Below are 19,298 nucleotides of genomic sequence, written 5' to 3'. Positions count from 1 at the left end.
GAAGAATTTCAAATGCAATTCCCCTGAAATGTGCAGATTTAATAGGCTAAACAGGCAGTTACTACTCTTATTACTAGGCTAATTCTATGAGTCTACATCTTAAAAAATATTTTTCGTTGTGTTATTTCTGCAGAATTTCCTGACATTTTGGGAAAAAAAATCAAGTGACATGGTAACTAGAAGAGAAGAGCAAGCTGGGTTGATTTCTGCAGCCATTTCCCAAGTATTGATTTCCCCTTTCGAGATTCAAATTCAAACAAAAACGCTCTTTTGCATTTCTAATGAAAAAATGAGCAATAACTTCTGAAATCTGTGCTAAGCCAAATGAACTCATTACTGTGTTATGAAACAGTTTAACACACTTTGATCAAAATACTTTGCATGTGTATGAAAACAGATGATTGAACTTGGTGTACCCCCCCCAAAATAATAAATAAATAAAATTTAAAAAAAAAACAAAAAAAAACAAAAATACTTTGCAAACACAAATATGCAATAGTAATATCACCACGTAAGCAAACATGACTGGTCTATGCTAACAGGTACTAAGACGTAAAAGATGTCAAAGCATTAGGATATTTTAAGAAAAGCCAAATGTCTTTAATATTTTTCCCAGAAATGGTATTCTCTCAGCTCTTCTCTACATATGTATAAATACCCTAAATGCAAAGAAACCTTACAAATTTATTCTTATTCTTTTGTGAAGTTAGTTAAAATTTAATGAACAAGAAATTAAAGAGAAGCTGCTGTAATAAAGTTAGAATATTCTAACTGAAAAACAATTACAATGAAACTATCTACACTCCCATAAAATTATAAACATTTTTCAAGGGACATTTGCAATACAATTTTTAAACAATGTTTTCTTATTATTCTTGAGACTTAAAACACTGCACGTTTATTTCACATTTTAAAAATACATTTATTTGAGTAGGAGCTTTACTTTCTCAGAAAAAGAACTTTTGTGCTTTAAAGGAACATGTTGAACACTTCGATTTTTCTTCAAACACATCTTATGCTTCATCTTTCAACTAAGAGGATTAATTTTCAACTATATGCAATTGGCAGAAAATCACGTTGAAATGGTAGTATTAATTAATTCTGGGAATTTAACCAGTCAGATTTCAGATATATACAGTTCTTTGCAAAGAACTGGAAAAAATACCAACAGTCTGTAAGTATGTTCACTGCTTTTCCACTGTTTTCAGCTCCTCTCAAAATTATATCTGTGTCTCACAGAAGTGAAAGAAATTACCTTACTAGTTACCTTTCTAGTTTTAGATATTTAATCAAACAAAACCTCTAAGAGCCAACTTTAGGGGTTTTGCTAAAAATTAATTCCTTGAACTGTGCAGACACTGAAGCGGCTCTCGGCTACACTGGGGAAGAAAGAAGAACTAGACATTCCACAGCTGCCTACACCAGCTTCCTTCCCCGGGGCACAGTTGCAGGCTCTATCAAACTCAGATCACTTTGTACAGCAACTGGGATCCCAGGCAGGGGCAAGGAATCCCAGAGCAGCTTAGGTTTCTTCCAGTACCACAGCAAGAAGTAAGAATACTTCAAGAGTAACCAGTTATTTCCAACGATTACATGGCCCCAGGCCAAAAAAAAGTGATGAACAACACCTGTAGTAAGAGAAAATAAAAAGTGTTTCATATCCTTAAGATTTCAAGCTACTTACAGGCGATTTTCCCTGGATCTTCAGTATGAAAACGCTATAAATATGCGCTCTTTATTCTTGACCAATTTTTCATTTGGGGAGGGTGGGGAGAAGATGATCAAGTTGAAGAAACAAAGAACTTAATTAACAGTCAATTCAGCAACTGTTACGTAACCCATTCACTGCAGGGTTTTAAAGGAATGAAGTGTATATGACAGTAATATCATGTTTAACGGTACTACACTGCTCCATTTTATACCAGTATACATCCTCACCAAGCTCTTCTGAACATTTTTAAGACTAAAATAACTGAGTGAAATGGTGTGACTAAAAACAAGAAGTCAGAGAATATTCTTCCCTACTTGAGGATAACTGATGCTGTGGCAGATGCCAGCTCCTTGGGATAAATCAGAAAGGAAGGAGCTGTAAACATATAGTCCTATAAAAATAACAGAAATATACAGATTACCATTCCCCACAATATCATGCTTTTATACTAATCATCTTCTTCTAGGGTAGTAAAAGACCAATATGTAGATGCACATTTTGAGTAATTTTTGTAATATCTTGGATTTATAATCCCCTTACAATCATTAATTCTTACTCCGTCAGAAAACCATTATTATAACTCCACACAAGCACTTGCAAGAATTTACCAGATATACTAATGAAGACAATAATGATGATGTTACAGTTTATTGTGGGCGTGCTCTATGATTCAAGCACTGTGTCGAGAGCTTCAGATACACGACCTCATTTACCACCATCCCCCTCATGAAATTATCCTTATTTTATAGATGAAGAAATTGACTTTTAAGGTTACTGAGCTAGTAAATGGTACAGGCAGAATTTAAACTTTTTGACCCTAAACTCCACGTGCTAGTTATTATGCTCTACTGACTACATTGAAAATCACATTTGTACGTTAATTTTGAACATTTTAGCTATTTTTAAATCATTTTTAAAGATTTATACTGTTGTTAAATTGTTCTAGTCAGAGAAAAATAGCCTCTGTGCATGAGATACAAGTTAAATATCACTTATATTGCTTATAATCCCCTTCTTCTCTAATGGCTGATTTTTTTAATAACTAGAAAAAGACTCATTTCAACCCAGAGTATTAGTAATGTAATAATTCTCTAAATGTCTTCATATTCTAAGTATCTTAAATTCCAGATGCCAATCTTTCTGTTTTAGGTTAACCCTCAAAACTACAAGTCAAATAGCTAAAAGACAATTAAATTTATGTTACATAACAGATACTGAGGTATATAAACACTAAACCATGCCTGAAAATGCAGAATGACAAAATATCAAGTAAGAAAACTTCAAGCCTCAAAAGACCTTTGTTTATTGTTCAACAACATTCCTCCAAGACAATGCAATACACTACAGCAAGGAGGAATATATGAAGCAGAAGTTGTTGACATATGGGGTGTGCACAGAACTTCTGGTTAATGCTTTCATTCCAAGATGTATAAATAAAAAATGATGTGTGAGTTGCTGGAAGAAACTGTAAGGCAAGTCAATTTTTTAATTAAAAAATTATGTAGCATAAACAATGCTAATGAGCCAAAAGTCCCATGAGATTAGGACTGTATCTGCTTCATTGTAACATTCCACTCACTTTTCATAAATGTACATCCACTCGCTTGAAATACCTCAAGCAGAACCCTTTCTGTAAAAGAGTTTTGAAGATTTTCTTTGTCCTTGTTTTTAATAGCTCAGCATTTTCTTCTCAAGTTGTCAACTTGATGACATGTGACATTTTAAAAAAAGCCCTAAAATCCTTACATGCACCGCCATAAATAAATACCTGGAAGTTCTTCATAAATTTCATCATCTATTGGCTGGCTGCTTGCTGGTGACCCGCTGATTGGTAGAGGATGATCAACGTCATCATATAACTCTCCTCTTTCATCATCCTCCTCAGGAATAATGTCAGACCCCATGTCTACAAAACATGTTAAAGAATGCAAAAGAGATTTTCAAAACCCTATTACCTAAATTAACTCAGCTCTACGAAGCTGTGATATTATTTTGGGCTATATCCTTAACGTCAACATTTTAAAAAAATGATTGTGGTGTAAATATGTGAATTTCAAAGTTGCCAAATGGTACTTGCAGGAAAGATGCTTTTATTAATCTGAAGTGAATGGTATGTATTAATACCTGTCATGTTCCTTTGGTCATTTCTCACAGAAGTCAATAAGCCTCTGTATGTGAACTCCAACTTAGTCAGTTACATAGTACTCGCACTTAAAGACTGTAATAACTTGTTCAATTGACTGGTCTTACTTACCTTGTAATACAAATTTCAGTTGCTGTACCCATTCTTCGGCATCTTTGGGAGAAGCTGCTGTGAACTAATAGAAAGCAAACAACAGCAACAAAAATCACCACAGTGATGAAAGGTATGTTGCATTCTTTTCATTTCTTTAAGACCATTAGTAATTCTTTTCATGTCTACTGCTACTTTTCTTGCAAGGATGCTTCTTATAATGTACAGTTAATTTTGACAAATTTATGTAATTGAAGCAGAGGATGATGGATTTGAAACTCTGATCAGCAGCTGGCAGCTGTGCAGGAAAAAAAGCTGCTTCTCTTCATCAATGTCAAAGACAGAACTGATGAACAAAATTTGCCCTTGACAATTAGAAGACACCCATGAATTTCTTTAGACTGCTGGGTACAGCTTTCTTAAAAATGTTCTTGTCAGATTCCAACACACTACCTGACAACTTAATTAACTGGCTTTCAACTGCAATCTCAGATATTTAAAACTTATTAAACATACATTCCATATTGATGCTAGCTGATAGCTCTTGAACTGCAGAGCTGATACGTGCCTTTACCTTCATTTTCTCCCACAACTCTAAGCAATACAATATGCATTAGCACCCTGATATTTTTCTTTTGATAATTCTGCCATGTAATCCTTTTAAGAAATCACACAGTTCTATTAAAATAGATATAAAATGCAACATGTGAAGTAACTGATAAATTACATAGTCTCCTGTTCTCTTTCAAGAAGAAATCACTTGAACTAATCTGAAATTTTAAAAAAAAAATCTATTTCTTCTTATACAAATGTTTAATGTATAAAACCCAGTATTTTATTATTATTATTAACATGTCAGGAAGAGTTGTTTTAACAAAATGTTAATGTCTTTAAAAATGAAATCAGGAAGTTTTATCAACTTAATTTCAAGGCAACATAAAAACTCCAACCTGATAGATACGTTTATCAGGAGCAGAGATTTCAAAACAGCAATCTTTCTTTCCATCCTTCCTAAGGGTGTTATTCATTCTGACATTGTAGCCATCTATTGCAAATTCACCTTTCTGTTGTTTGTCTGTTGAAGATAAAACGAGAGTTAGAATTTCATTTACTATAGTGAATATAAATGTCCAGTCAATTATATTTTATTTAGTTTTTCCCTATAAATTCTTGGAAAGAATTTTTTTTGGTGATATTCCTTTCACAGTATAATGTTCAAGTAATATTTCTAGATATCACTTTTAATTTTAAAATTATAGCGGTATTTGGAATGGTTGATTTAAAAAAGGACATCTTAGGAAACCAGAAGAAGAGGTCTGCAGATAGTGGTCTTATCCAGAAGAAAGTATGGAAATACGACAATTTCATGTAGGGAAAACCCAAGAGCTGGATCTTAGAATTTGCTAGACAAACCCACTACAAATCCATGGTTCTTTCAGATTTAGTAAGCCAGTGGAAAAACTGTCTAGTTGAAAACTTGCTGGCATTTATATACTACTATCTTCTCTTATCACCAGCCTCCAACCTCCCATCCCCCAAAAAAGCCTCTAAAGCACAATTTTTCTTTTTAGAAAATTTCCAAAATTGGTACAAATCAAATTCTAAATTTAAAAAGCAAAGCAAAACAAAACTACTAATTTTAAAAAGATGTGAGAGAAAAACAAAGTATTTGAATGGAGAGGAGTGGAAAAGCAAGTACAGAAGCCTTTCTTATCAAAACAAAAGTAGGTTTCTTAACCAGTCACTGAACAGTAAAACCAGTAAGACACATCTGAATCCCATATGATGAAAAGTCAAAAGAAAAGATGACTTCAGTTTCAGTCAGATATTACTTTAAAGACAAAGTAGGAATACAACAAAGGATTTAATACTGAAACTGAAAATAAAATTAGTTACCTTTCCTACTTTATCCAGTTAAGCGATTTTGAGAGGAAAGAGGCACTGCTACAGGTTTACTTCCTAGATTAACGTACAATATTAAAATCACAAGTAAGGACAACTGTCTCTTTTACTGAACTCAGGGGAAATATAGAAATCCTTCCACATCAGGGGGCGCAGGGCTCTCTCAGCTTGGTATGCCCATAAAATATGCATCTCCTTTTCTTAAGTATACTAATTTGATGCCTGAAGTAACAAGCATTTTTTTTTGGGGGTGTACACCAAGTTCAATCATCTGTTTTTATACACATATCCCCGTATCCCCTCCCTTCCTTGACTCCCCCACCTCGAGTCCCCCCCCGAAGTAACAAGCATTTTTAAACGGTCATCAAGATCATACCTTGTTCAAAACATCAAAGGAAAAAAACCTGAGTTAGTAATTTCCGACTTAAATCTGTACATTCTAATCATATTTAGTCATAATTTACATCTCTTTGGATAACTGAAAAACAATTCAAATTCAAAAATTTGACATTTGCTTTTTGGAAAAAGTCTGCAATAAACTCTATGATGTAAAAACTATAAAAAATCAGAGCAGCATTTCCCAAAGCATGTTTATGGGATATTAATAGGTTTCTATGATCAAGTAAGTTTGGGAAATGCTGAATTAAAGTTAAATAGGTTTTGTTAATCCAGCCTTCTTGAGGCCCATAACATATTTGATCAAATTTCTGTGAGAGGGACTTCCTAGGTGGCAAAGTGGTTAAGAATCCACCTGCCAACGCAGGGGACACAGGTTCAAGCCCTGCTCTGGGAAGATCCCACATGCCATAGAGCAACTAAGCCCGTGTGCCACAACTATTGAGCCTGCACTCTACAGCCCATGAACCACAACTATTGAGCCCATGTGCCACAACTACTGAAGCCCATGCACCTAGAGCCCATGTTTCACAGCAAGAGAGCCCACCACAATGAGGAGCCCACGTACCACAATGAAGAGTAGCCCCCACTCGCCGCAACTAGAGAAACCCTGCACGCAGCAACGAAGACCCAACACAGCCAATAAAATAAATAAATAAATAAATAAATAAATAAATAAATAAATAAATAAATTTATTTTAAAAAAATTTCTGTGAGAAAGATTTAGTATGCAGCATTTCCCCAAATTATTTGTCAATGGAACCCCTTTTTCACAGACTATTTTATAGAACTGGTACTCACTGAATATATTTTACAAAATACTTAACTAGAAAAATAATTGGGGAAGAGGTATTAAAATAATAATGGTTAAGTACTGTTGGTTATTCTAAATTCTCAAAGAAAACGAAGTCATTCATTCACTCATTCAACAAATTTCTGCTGAGCACTTCAAAAAGCAAGGGAGCGCCATAGATATGGTGAGACAAATCCAATCATCCTGTACCAGCCCTTTCCCACTTTCCCACTGAAACACACCCCCCCACATACCTTCCCACATACCCAATACAAGTATAAGTGCTCCAGGAATATTAGTCAATGATCCACTACTCTGCAAAAGGATTTAATTTTCACTATAAAAAATGGAAGCAGTTGGAAGTAAAATATCAAAGCCATAAAGGATAGTTTTGAGAGATTTCCTTAAACCTCCCAGGAAAAAACCAGAATTTTCAATAACTAGCTGGAAGAAAGAAAAATTCATAACTCTCAGTAGCTTTTGCAAATCCATAACCATAAAGTAGCCATATTTCCAATGAGCCAATGTGACACAGGAAGTTCAAGACACGAAATGGGCAGACACAGCTATGCTAAGACTCCGCTCTTCTCCGTTTACATTAGCTTCTCTTCAAGGCAGAGAAAAAGAGAAAACCTTAGCATCACATGGCAATCTATAGCAATTTGCATATAGGCTAGTTCCACAGCGCTTACAGGATAGTTTCAAAGGTACTCGTTGACTTAAAAACAGTTACATGTGAATCAAATGGAAAGTAAGGTCACGTAAGTTCATTTATCCAGAACGATAATAGACTAATAAAATATTTTATCAAAGTGAACTTCCCAAATAGCAGAAGTTTATTCCTTTTAAGTGCCAAATTCTCTAAAATGTTGGTTTTTATAATGGAAATCATTCTGAAATATATACTTCCCTGACTTTTCAAACAATTCTGTTAAGCATAATTTAACATTTTCTTGATGATCGAGTAGTATTAATCTGAGTCTTAGTTTTTATAGTTGTGTTACAACATGTTGATGCCCTCAGGATTTTTGAGGTGTTTGTCCCTCTATTAAATTTCCCTGAGCTTCTATTTCACACTTTAACCTTGCCTATACCATGCTGTTCAAATTTAATGTCTACAGAACTGAAGGCTGCCAGGAGAAACTAGATAAAGAAATCTGTTAAATCAGTAACTTAATTTTACACAATTCTAATTCAGTAGGTTCGAGGTAAAAAGCAGTTTGGCTCTGATCTCTTACAAAACAAAATGCATGAGCTTAATGATAGCTATTTCCTCCTACTTTTTCACTGGCTTTAGGTTTACAGCTGTGTTCTGGGGGGTTTAAGTGCCAAAAAGACAGATCGTATTTGCTGAGCTCCTTCTATATGCCAGAAATTTAATACAGCATATCGCATATACACCTTGTGATAAAGCTAAGACAAAGAAGGTGTTTATTATAACCCCAGCACTGATGGGGAAACAAACCTTAAAATAACCAACTTGTTTACAGCCACACAACCAAAGTAGTAAATACCAGGACCTTAATGTAAATTTGATTCCAAAACCTTGCTTTTTCAACCATTTCACATTCTCTTAGAAAGGTGTTTCTCAAAGTATATTTCAAGAATCAACTATGTTAGAATCATCTTAGATGCCTTTTAAAAACGTAGAAATGGCTACCACTCTGCACTTGCTGTATAGGATTCCCCCTGGGTAGGTCCAGGAAACCAAGTTTTGAGCAAATACCCCAGGTGATTTTGATACACATGTAATTTATGAAGTCTCAGGAGAGATGATAACTGTTATAGCTTGCATTTCCTCCTGCAACTTGGGCCCAACTTTCTCAGCTTGCTTTACGGGCTTCTGCACCTTTGCCTATCTCTTAAACAGCCATGATGGGTTATGTTCTAAATCTTGCTCTTTTCCTGCTTTACAGTTTCCACTGGGCAACCTCACCTAATCCCAGGGATTACATTGCTGTCAATATGCTTGTGACTCATAACTCTCTATTTTCAGTCCAGCTTCAGAATTGAATATCCATATCTTCACCTGCTCACTATACATGTTTCATCTCTTGAGTGTCCTATAGGCACAATGAATATAACCCGCTCACAATGGAGATCATCTCATCTCCACGCCAACTCTACTTGTGATCTCTCTTCTTGTGTCCTCCTTCTCGGTAAGTGGTACTTCCATTAACTGAAGCTCCCAAACCAGAAAATTCAGCATCATTCTTTTTTTTTTTTCCAGCATCATTCTTTTCTCCCTTTCCTTCACCAACTGCCACCACGTTCTCCCCTCCATCCCACTGCCACCTTCCAAAAGCCAATCAGTCTTATTTTTCTTGCAAATATGCTTGCTTTTTCTCTTTTCTGCTGGCTCTCAGAAAATATGCTTAAAACACCAACCACTCTCCTACCATTCAGAATATAGTATCAATATAGCAACTGAATAACTCTAAATCATTTAGCCTTCCTATGGTGGTGAGCCTTTGCCATTTGAGGCATCTCTTTCCTATTTCAGTCCTGAGCTCATCAGGGGGCAGAGCCAACTTCCCACCACAGAAGCTGGAAGGAGTTTAGATTTTCTCTATTCCAGATCAGTCAAGCAGATGTTCCAGCCTGGGACCTAAATCTGAACTGAATAACCAAAGAATCAGGGAAGAGCTCAGCATCCGCTGCTGTTAGCAGAGGCATTCACCGATGGGTGGCAGTGCACAGCGGCAACATCACAAGTCCTGGCTCGGCAGGGCCAGCAGTGTGTCCCGGTCAGACTGTCCCTGGAGGTGTGGATTGGGCTGGAGTTCCAGTCACCTCAGGTCCCTTTGTCCTTGACTGCTTTGCTGAAACTAGTTGTTTAGCCTTCCCATCAGCTCCGTCTGAGAGTTGATATTCTCCCAATTCCTTTCCTGCACAAAGTTGGTTTCTGTTGTTTATACCAGTAATGCTAATTTGGTACAAATGGCTGGCAAACAGAAAGACATGAGATGTGTTCAGAAATTTTTGATAATATCTGCTTCTTATATTTAACAAGGCCTTTCCCTCTTAGTGAATAGCTATTTCTATAAGTATTAATGCTCACTGGTAAGAGAGAGAGGGAAACATGCCCATTAACACTAAACCCTCCCACTAAACTTTATCCAGCTGATTAGTAAGTTGTTCTAGGCCCTCAGTTAAAGGCACATGAACATTTTCCTTGTTTATATAGCTCACAGAAATACAGCCGCCAATGCTAATTCAGTCACTTAAAGAGTTATGCGATGAGGAAATATCAAATTATTACTATTTTAAGTGAAAAACAGTGGATGCCGTATATATTTATTACCTAAGGGCGCCCAAACGGCTCTGAATAACAAACTTAGGCAATGTGTATGGGTCCAAAGGGAAGCACTTTGGTTAGAACTAAAAGTGTGGCTCATATGGTCTGGTGGTGGGAAATTTTAGGTATTTATAAAACTTTAAAAAAAAAAAGAAACTTTTTTTTCTTTAAAATAAAAGTACACTGCAAGTGGGAATTCCCTGGTGGTCCAGTGGTTCGGACTCAGCTTTCACTGCTGAGAGCCTGGGTCCAATCCCTGGTTGGGGAACTAAGATCCCACAAGCCACATGGCATGGCCAAAAAAAAAAGTACACTGCAAGCATAAAAATCAAGTGGTTTTTATACACAGCCACACACTTTCAACCATAGGAATAAACTTGATTAAAAAACAGCATAGTATGAGGTAGCCATGAATGGAGAATAAATAAATTACAGGCATTCTTGTAGCCTGAAATTTAAAACAATGTTTCTAGTTTTTTTGGCTATACTTACTGTTTTCCTCTGCAACTGAAATTCAGATAATAATTATGATAAGGTCAATTAGACTACTGTTAATATAAACATTATACAGAGAATATCTTAATATCCTATACATGTTATACTCTTAAAGCCTCCCACAATAATTTTAGAATTAATGACACGGCTGCTACCCATGCAATGTGAGAATGGCTAAAAACATAACCTGCAGCTCCTTTACGCACTTAAGGTGGTAAACAACTCTCTGGATCCTCAGCTATTCTCAGCTTCAAAACACATCTTGCCTCCAGTCTCACCTTCTCTGACAGCTACCAACATGATCTTTCCAGCATCAAAAGTCTGTCATGCCCCCTACTTACCTGAAATGCTTAGAAACATTTCTGTCCCTTGGACAAAAAAGGCCAAACTCCTGACTAGGGAATTTACCAACTTGGCCCCAGCCCTTCCCAGCTCACCAGCCCCCACTCCCCTACGGCCCCAGTGAGCCGCCTCCTGCATATCATACTGTTTCCTGGGTCCTCTGTGCCCACTCCTCTGAGCCAACGTATTATACCACTTAGCATTAATAACGCCTGGCACATAGATGATCAAAGAATATCTACTGGTATATACGTTGCTGGAACTATCTATTACACACAGATAGATACAGTAACATCTATATATATACACTCATCTATATTTATAGCAATGCAGATTGATTGAAAATATATTACCTTCAATCTATATGCACACACATATCTTCAATCTATATACAGATGTATAGACATATTTTAAATCAAACCATGTCCTGTTTTATTACAAACCAACAGGATTCATTGTCATGAGACCATTAATAAGATTTAGTTTGTACATGAATATTTCTTCACATTGATGAAGTCCTACTAAGTATCAGATGTACATTTTAACTTCTCTATACTGCTACAGGGTAATAAAGGTCTTTTATTTAACATTTATTTTGGGAGACTTGCACTTGCATATCAAAATTATTTCATTTCTATCATGTCAAAATTATTTCAATTTCTTACAGAATAACAAAGATATTACCCTTCTTTACACAAAATTATAATATGAATTTTTTAAAATTAAATTTAATTTACATATGTATATTCATGATATAATTATAAAATGCTGATGCCCTGACCCAGGAATTTGCCTCTATCAAATGCACCAGGAAAAAAGGTAAGCTCTTATGGCTGTTACTAAAGTTGTTATAAAACAACAAAACCTCCAACTATACAAACACTGTCACTTTGACAATATTTTTTAAACATTAAAAGAGAACTATGATACTCTTTCAACATCAAAACACTTTATAATTGTTATCCACGTTGAACAGCTATGTCCCATTCTTCCTATCAATTGTGAAATTGTGAGAGAAGTGAGAGAACAGATGTCAATTTCAAAGAAAAATTTTACTTCCCACCAACGTAAAAGTTTTATTTTAAATTATCTGTATTAAGCCCAATTTTCTACTGACTTTTATTATACATTGAAAAGATACTACAATGAAAAAGTTACAACCATATGATATAATAAACAACTTTTGATACATTTAGAATGACTCTTGGTAGGACCAAGGCTACTTACAGCTGCCACATACTAGATGGCGCTGGAATTTTCATTAATTGGGGGCTGGGGGTAGGGGCAGCAAACCCCCATAGGTGGGAAGAAAAGGGATACTACAAACTAACTACTCCCCCCTTAAAAGTGGGAGGAGATAAGTTTCAAAATGCTGATTCAAGATCATATGGAGGGGGCTTCCTAGGTGGCGCAGTGATTAAGAATCCATCTGCCAATGCAGGGGACACGGGTTCGATCCCTACTCCAGGAAGATCCCACATGCCGCGGAGCAACTAAGCCCGTGTGCCACAACTATTGAGCCTGTGCTTTAGAGCCTGTGAGCCACAACTATTGAGCCCATGTGCTGCAACTACTGAAGCCCATGTGCCTAGAGCCCATGCTCCGCAACAAGAGAAGCCATGGCAATGAGGAGCCTGTGCACCACAACGAAGAGCAGCCCCCACTCACCACAACTAAAAGCCCACGCACAGCAACAAAGACCCAACACAGCCAATAAAATAAATAAATAAATAAATGAAAAGATCATATGGAGGTTAAACAGAAAAACAAAAAACAAAAACCCCAAAACATGAGTTTGGAACAGGTTCCTAAATGGCCCATCATTTAGAGGTGTGTTGAAAGAGCTGATAACTACCAGGTGGTGGAAAGAGCATGGCTTTGGAGCCAGAGGGGCCTGTGCTAAATCCTCAATGTGCCTCTCTGCAGCCTGTGATAACCTCTCTTGCCTAGACTAGTACAGTGTCCCCCTAAATGACCCTGTTGATCCAGTCTCTATCCATTCCAACCATGCCCCCACAATATTATCACAATTACTTCCTAAAAACCAATTCTGTCATAGAGCCCTATGCTTAAAAGTCATATTCAAGATAAAATACTTAGCAAAGCCCTTATTCTCTTAAGGCTCTTGTCAATCTGATCCTAACCCACTTTTTTAGCCTTTTGTACCTCCTCCCCTCATTCACTGTATGCTCTGCCTTGATTCCAATTCTGATCTTATCCAAGGCCTTTCAAAACTCAGAATCTCTGCAATTCTGCTGCCTGGAATGCCCATTTTACCCTTTTGCATGCTACAAACACCTACTCATTCATTAATAAGGCCCGATGACGGCTCCTCTCCACTAGGAAGTATTTCTTAACTCCCCTAAGCAATTAACCAACCCCCCTTGTGATGCAAAGATATTTTATTTAAATCACTTATTGTACCACATTGAAATTACCCGCCCAGCCCTAACCAATCCCATGACTTCCTCTCTTCTCTTACTGATACCCACACAACTCCAACTGTGAGTACCTATAAGGCAGAATTATCTTTGGATGCCCAGTGCCTAGGATCTACCAAGTATCCAATAAATGTTTATCAAATTAAAAAATGAATAAATGAGTGAGTGAAGGGCTACCTTGATGGCAGCCTAAGCATCTAGGACCCAAGAAGTTTGATAAACAGGATTCACAACAATCAAACGAAGAGGAAAGAGATGAAAGGAAGGATGTGATAAAGTATGTTTGTTATACATGTTAAGATACATGTTATACATCTTAAGAGAGAGAAAGAGAGAGAGATACATCTTAAGCCCCAAATGGCCATGAATAATAAATACAGATAATATTTATGGGTACAAAAGTAAGTGTATTATTTACCCTAGAGGCTGGAACTACTCCTTCTAAGCCATTATTATCTTGATGGCTCAAAATGGTTTTTGGCATACACAGTAAGGTAGAAAATGTGAACTATGTATCTGTCAAACAGTAACAAAGTACAGTTTAACCTAGTAAGTGGTATCAACTCCTTCTGTGCCTCTATAATCCATTTATCTCAATCCTACTTAGTTGGAGGATTAGAGTTCTCATATATCTAAATAGCTCTTTCCAAAGTTTACTGGTTCACACATACAGTATACAGTGCTGTACAAACCAGCTATCTGATTTCACAGAAGAAAATAAAAAATTCATGGGACATGTACATTTTCTTGGAAAGAAAAGGACACAAAAGAAGGAAGTTAGAATCATGCCAAACAAGCAATTAAAAACTGTCTAAAGATTGATTTTCCCCCAAATCCCTAAAAGCAGAACTGGCCAAGAATTTCAACGAACCACTAAAAACAGATCTGAAATCTTAATGGAAACAGGCGGCTTCATAGTGACAAACATGGAAGAGTTTAAGGAAATTTAAACCAGATCTTCAAGGAACCACATAAAAAGGGAATGCGAGAATAATAATTTTTAAAAAGCCGTGGCAGGAGAGTGGATAAATGGGTCATAGTGTATTTAAATTACAAATTACAGAGAATGTTATTACCACAAGCCCTCATCAAGTAAGAACAGAAATGGGAATGTAACAAATACCTCCCCCCAAATAACTAGAACTTATTTATAGAATATTAGCCTTTGACATAAATACAAACACTCCTTAGATCTTGGGAAAACTCTTGCTAATCTTTGACCTAACAGTTGGTATATACCAGTTAGAACTAGGAGTGAAGGAAACAGACATTAGAATTAAAGAAATTAGAAATGAGGAGCCTAACTGAACCAAAGTCACAAGGAATTTAAACCTCCCTCCCCTGGTCTTATGAAATAGAAGACATTTCTTCATGGAAAAGTAAAATCTTGATCTCAGTTCACAATTCTGTACAAAATTACATTTCTATAACAGTAACACGTTTATGACCTATGATGATCATAATTGAACTTGGACTTTAAATTTTCTGACAAAAATCACCCACTTAATTGACTTTGCAGAAGAAAGAAGGCTACCTGTTGATAGTTGTTTACAGTTTACACTTCATTGACTCCATTATTACACACAAACATATTGTAAATTAGTGACAGAATGCAAACTAGCCACTAAATTAATTCTCAATTTGATAATCCCATTAACCAAAAGGTGAGAGCAACTTTTAGCATGCATGTATTTAAAATTTATCTGAAATACAATAATCATATCTGTCTGATTTTATAAGGAAAAAACCCTAAAAACTGCAAATAATGTCAAATGCAACATAAACTTCCAAACAATACTGGTAAGTAACAATTTCATGGGAAAGTTTATATTTAGTGATATTAGACTTCTATGTCTTTTTTTTTTTTTCTCCTTAAGTGTCCTTTCTAGAAATGAATGTCAGCTATTTATATACAACCCTTACTTTATAAGATTCAACTTCTGACCTGGTTTTCCTAGATAAAACTAAGAAAGCTTATATTCTTTAAATTTCAGAGTTTTATGGCTTTATTTGTTCAAATAATGAACTTAAAATTATGTGAACTATGACTAAGATAGTAATTAATTAGCAAATGAAGTTACAGAAGGTATCTTATTGTTTCTAAATTAATATAGTGATAATAGTGGTTAAGAGCATGGACTCTAACCATTATGCCTAGGTTCAAATCCCAAAACTGCCATTACCAGCTCGGTGACCTTGAACAAGTTACTTAACCTCTCTGTCCTCAGTTTTCTAAACAGTAAAATAAGTGGAACTAATAATGGTACCTAACTCACAGAGCTGTAGCTAAACCAGTTAATACAGCTGAAGTGCTTAGACAGCTAAGGCAGTAGAACAGTACCCTCGACAGACGTTTGCCAGCTGTACTGAAAGCCATAAAAGAAGCTGAGGAAGGTGCTGCACACGTTCCATTTTATCTAAATTTTTTCTTTTAAAATATTGAAGGGAAAAACGTCTTTTCGTCTCTTCAAAACTCACACACCCCTAATGGTCTTAACTTTTCCAGAAATTCTACAACTGCAGCCTGGAAGATAGATATCAGTAATTCCTGAGGTAAAAGGCCACACAGATGGAAGTTATTCTTCTCTTTCCTAATTCAATAAAACACAATTGTGTTAACTTTCAGGGCACTCTGGAATTTACAGCATTCGTCAAATAAGAGAATTATTAATTACTCTTAGGCTATAATATTAAAATTTTTAGTTATTCTTTCTCCATTTGTCTTCAGCTTACTCTGTACCAGAAAAGGGTGGGGGTGGAGTCAAATGCCTCCCCCAAACCCTCATGCAATAGAAGTTGGCAGAATTGAACACCAACACTACCTTTATCACTTCCATAATAATAGAACACTGTTCTGCTGAGAGCACACCACCGCTTCTGCCATTCAAATCCCAGAAAGCTGTGATCTGCAGTAAAGGGGGAAAAGGAACAGTTTAGATAATACAAATCACCTTTATAAATATAATGTGGCTCCCGTACTGTAAAAGGAAAAGTTAGTTCCTATGATATCTAAGGTTCCTTTTAGCTGTAAAATTCTATGACTAAGCATCTTGTATCTTCTTTTCCAAGAGACAAACAAAAAACAAAACATAAAACAAAGCTAAAAGGAATACACTAAAGCAGACATGGGGCTGCTACATGTATGGGATCAACTACATGGCTGACAAACTTTCCTGACAGGAACAGTCAAAAAGGTATTTGACTACAAAGCCCTAAGATAACTGATTCACCTGGGTCTTATTTGCTCCTCTGTCATAAAAAAAGACGGAGGAAGAGCTGACCTAGAGGATCTCTATTATCTCTTTCAGCTTTAAAATTCAGCTAAGAAAGCTAAGAAAAGCAAATGGAATACAAATAGGAAGGCCGAAAGGGACTACCTGAGAGAGAAGCAAAATGGTAATGAAGAGACTTTCCGCGTTTCATTTCCCATATCATAACACCACCTCCATATTTCATTTCCATTATATATTGGTGTTGAAAGAGTGAGACCATATGGTCAGCTCCCAATTATCGTAGCCAATGGAGAGGAACGCTGAATGAATAACAGAAAACGGCAGACAATATGCTAAGCTTGAGCTGAACCATAGCAAACATGGCATATGCCAGGTGAGGTACAGGATAGCCCGCTGCTCTGCTGGGTGGGATAACAGTGAGAGATCCCATCCTTGAGAATATAGTCAAGGCCCACAGCTCTCCTCTAAGAGGCAGAAAACAGCTCCTGAATCATCTACAAACAACCAAAGTTGACAACAAAAAACCTGACCAAATGTTTTGTTATTAAAAATCATTTAGTGCTAAAAGCTGTATTTTGTGGTTTGGATAAAGTCATCAGATTTTCTTACACTCTTAGATTTTTAGTTTTTTCATTAGAATCACACAATGTACCTTTTCTGCGTTTTTCAAGGTAGCCAGCCTTTAACACAAAAGGAAGGTCCTGTGCTGCAACTGGAGGAAACTGGTTTCCTATGGAAAGTAAGAGGGGAAAAGCAGTGAGTAATCCACTTTAGAAAAATCAAGTATCAGATCTCATTAGATTCAGTATACTTTTAATTACCCAAATTAATTAAATCCCAAGGAGGAAGCAACTTTTCAGTCTTCAGGTCTGATGTAACTGGGCATGGGGAGGCATTAATTACTTCTACTTGGCTAGATAAGGCTCGTTGAGAAGAAGTTCCATGACCCCCTCGTATCCACTGGGGCATAATAAATGTTCTTTACATATAAAATAAACACTCTAAATCTTAAGAAGAAATTTTATATTCTGAAGAGAAATGGGTACCTTTAGCATAGCTTTCAACTTTAAAAAGTTACTGGTCAAAAAAAAAAGGGGGGGGGAGAAGTGGAAGAAGAGGAGCAGGAAGGGAATTAGAATTTACAAAGGTGAACATGCACATAACCTGAAGCTTTTGCTTTAAGAGAAATGCTGATTAAACTTCCACCTGATAAATCAATAAAATTTGATGTCATAAGCAACACCTACTCTGAATTCTAAATTCACATGTCTAATATAAAAATCTTTTATCTCATTCCTAAAGGGGGAAAAAGGCAAATTTTCTGACTGAAATTTCATTTTTCTAAACATCTTTTGCTATTTGTCCAACATCTAAGATTTGTTTAATATACATGTGAATTTTTTTTTAAATGTGTATTAATAGTAATCTCTTTAGGTACTTTACATTTTAAGTTCTTAGAAGAACGATTTGACATGTATAACACCATAAATATATAAACACAATACTTTTTGACAGTAGAAATTGAAAATTTGTAACAAGACATGAAAAGTAGTCATTTCTCTTTAAAATACATGAACTCTCACATCGTTTAGACCTCATACCATTATACCTACAATGATCAACAGTACGTCACCATTTAAGAAGATTCACATTGATTCAAAGAATTAAGACTACAAATGCAGGTATAATGACACATGAAGTAAAGAAAGATAAGGCTAACATAAACCTATCTGGCAGGCATCAACAAAGAGCTGCTGAACATCTGCCAAACACAATCATCTCACCATGAGAAACTAAGCAGCATCGCCAATTACAATACTCCAACAAATTCACAGTCAGCTCTGGTTCACTATCAAAACTCATACCCTTGTCCCAAAAATAAGTTTAGTACTGAGACTTAATCCTTTGGCACACAGTAGGCATTCAGTAAATGTTGGCTTTTATTAATTATAATCAAATGTTATTCTAGTTAGTGTAACTATTAACCAAATGAATGGATGTCCATGTAAATGTAAGACTAATGTTACTTAGGGAATTTTAATCAGAAAAATCGAAAAAGCATGATTTGGTAACTGCATGAGTTAAGCGCTGTAGTTATCTTAAAAGCAGCTCAAAGATCTCCTTTTGGTTATGTGAAAGCGGCTGATGAAGAAACTAAATCCTAACTCAGAGGAGAAAAAATAATTAACCTCTACTCCAGGGCAGCTTATTTATCCTGCAGATGATTACTAATACATGGCTTCCTTAAGTGGCCACAAGTGTGCGCTACCCTGAGGAAATAAACATATACTGAAAAGACTAGTCTTCTTTTTATCAAATGAGCATGTATTTCTTATACAATAGTCCTACTTGTCTAAAGATGATCAATATCAGACATTAAAACCAACACTCTACAAGAGCAGGCAAGGAATGGGTATTCTTCCAATTTGACATCTGCAAATCTGAAATATCCAA

At 36.0% G+C, this 19,298-nt stretch overlaps 1 protein-coding gene across 4 annotated transcripts in view; it reads right to left on the bottom strand.

The window, feature by feature from the left end:
* Window positions 1-19,298, bottom strand: part of SKAP2 (src kinase associated phosphoprotein 2) — a 180,892-nt gene that overhangs the window by 55,826 nt on the left and 105,768 nt on the right. For all 4 annotated transcript variants that reach the window (XR_009053157.1, XR_009053158.1, XR_009053159.1 and 1 more), the window contains exons 5-9: window positions 17,497-17,574; window positions 16,434-16,517; window positions 4,895-5,019; window positions 3,966-4,029; window positions 3,480-3,617 (exon numbers count right to left, since the gene is read on the bottom strand). Coding sequence is in view for 1 of the 4 variants with exons in the window: in XM_057731328.1 (XP_057587311.1) it covers window positions 3,480-3,617; window positions 3,966-4,029; window positions 4,895-5,019; window positions 16,434-16,517; window positions 17,497-17,574 (489 nt within the window). In the remaining 3 variants the exon portion in view is untranslated. The remainder of the gene's footprint in view (window positions 1-3,479; window positions 3,618-3,965; window positions 4,030-4,894; window positions 5,020-16,433; window positions 16,518-17,496; window positions 17,575-19,298) is intronic.

Source organism: Hippopotamus amphibius, chromosome 4, assembly GCF_030028045.1.
Source record: "Hippopotamus amphibius kiboko isolate mHipAmp2 chromosome 4, mHipAmp2.hap2, whole genome shotgun sequence".
NCBI lineage: Eukaryota > Metazoa > Chordata > Mammalia > Artiodactyla > Hippopotamidae > Hippopotamus > Hippopotamus amphibius.
Note: the sequence above shows the minus strand (reverse complement) of the source record. Positions and strands in the feature narration are given on the sequence as shown.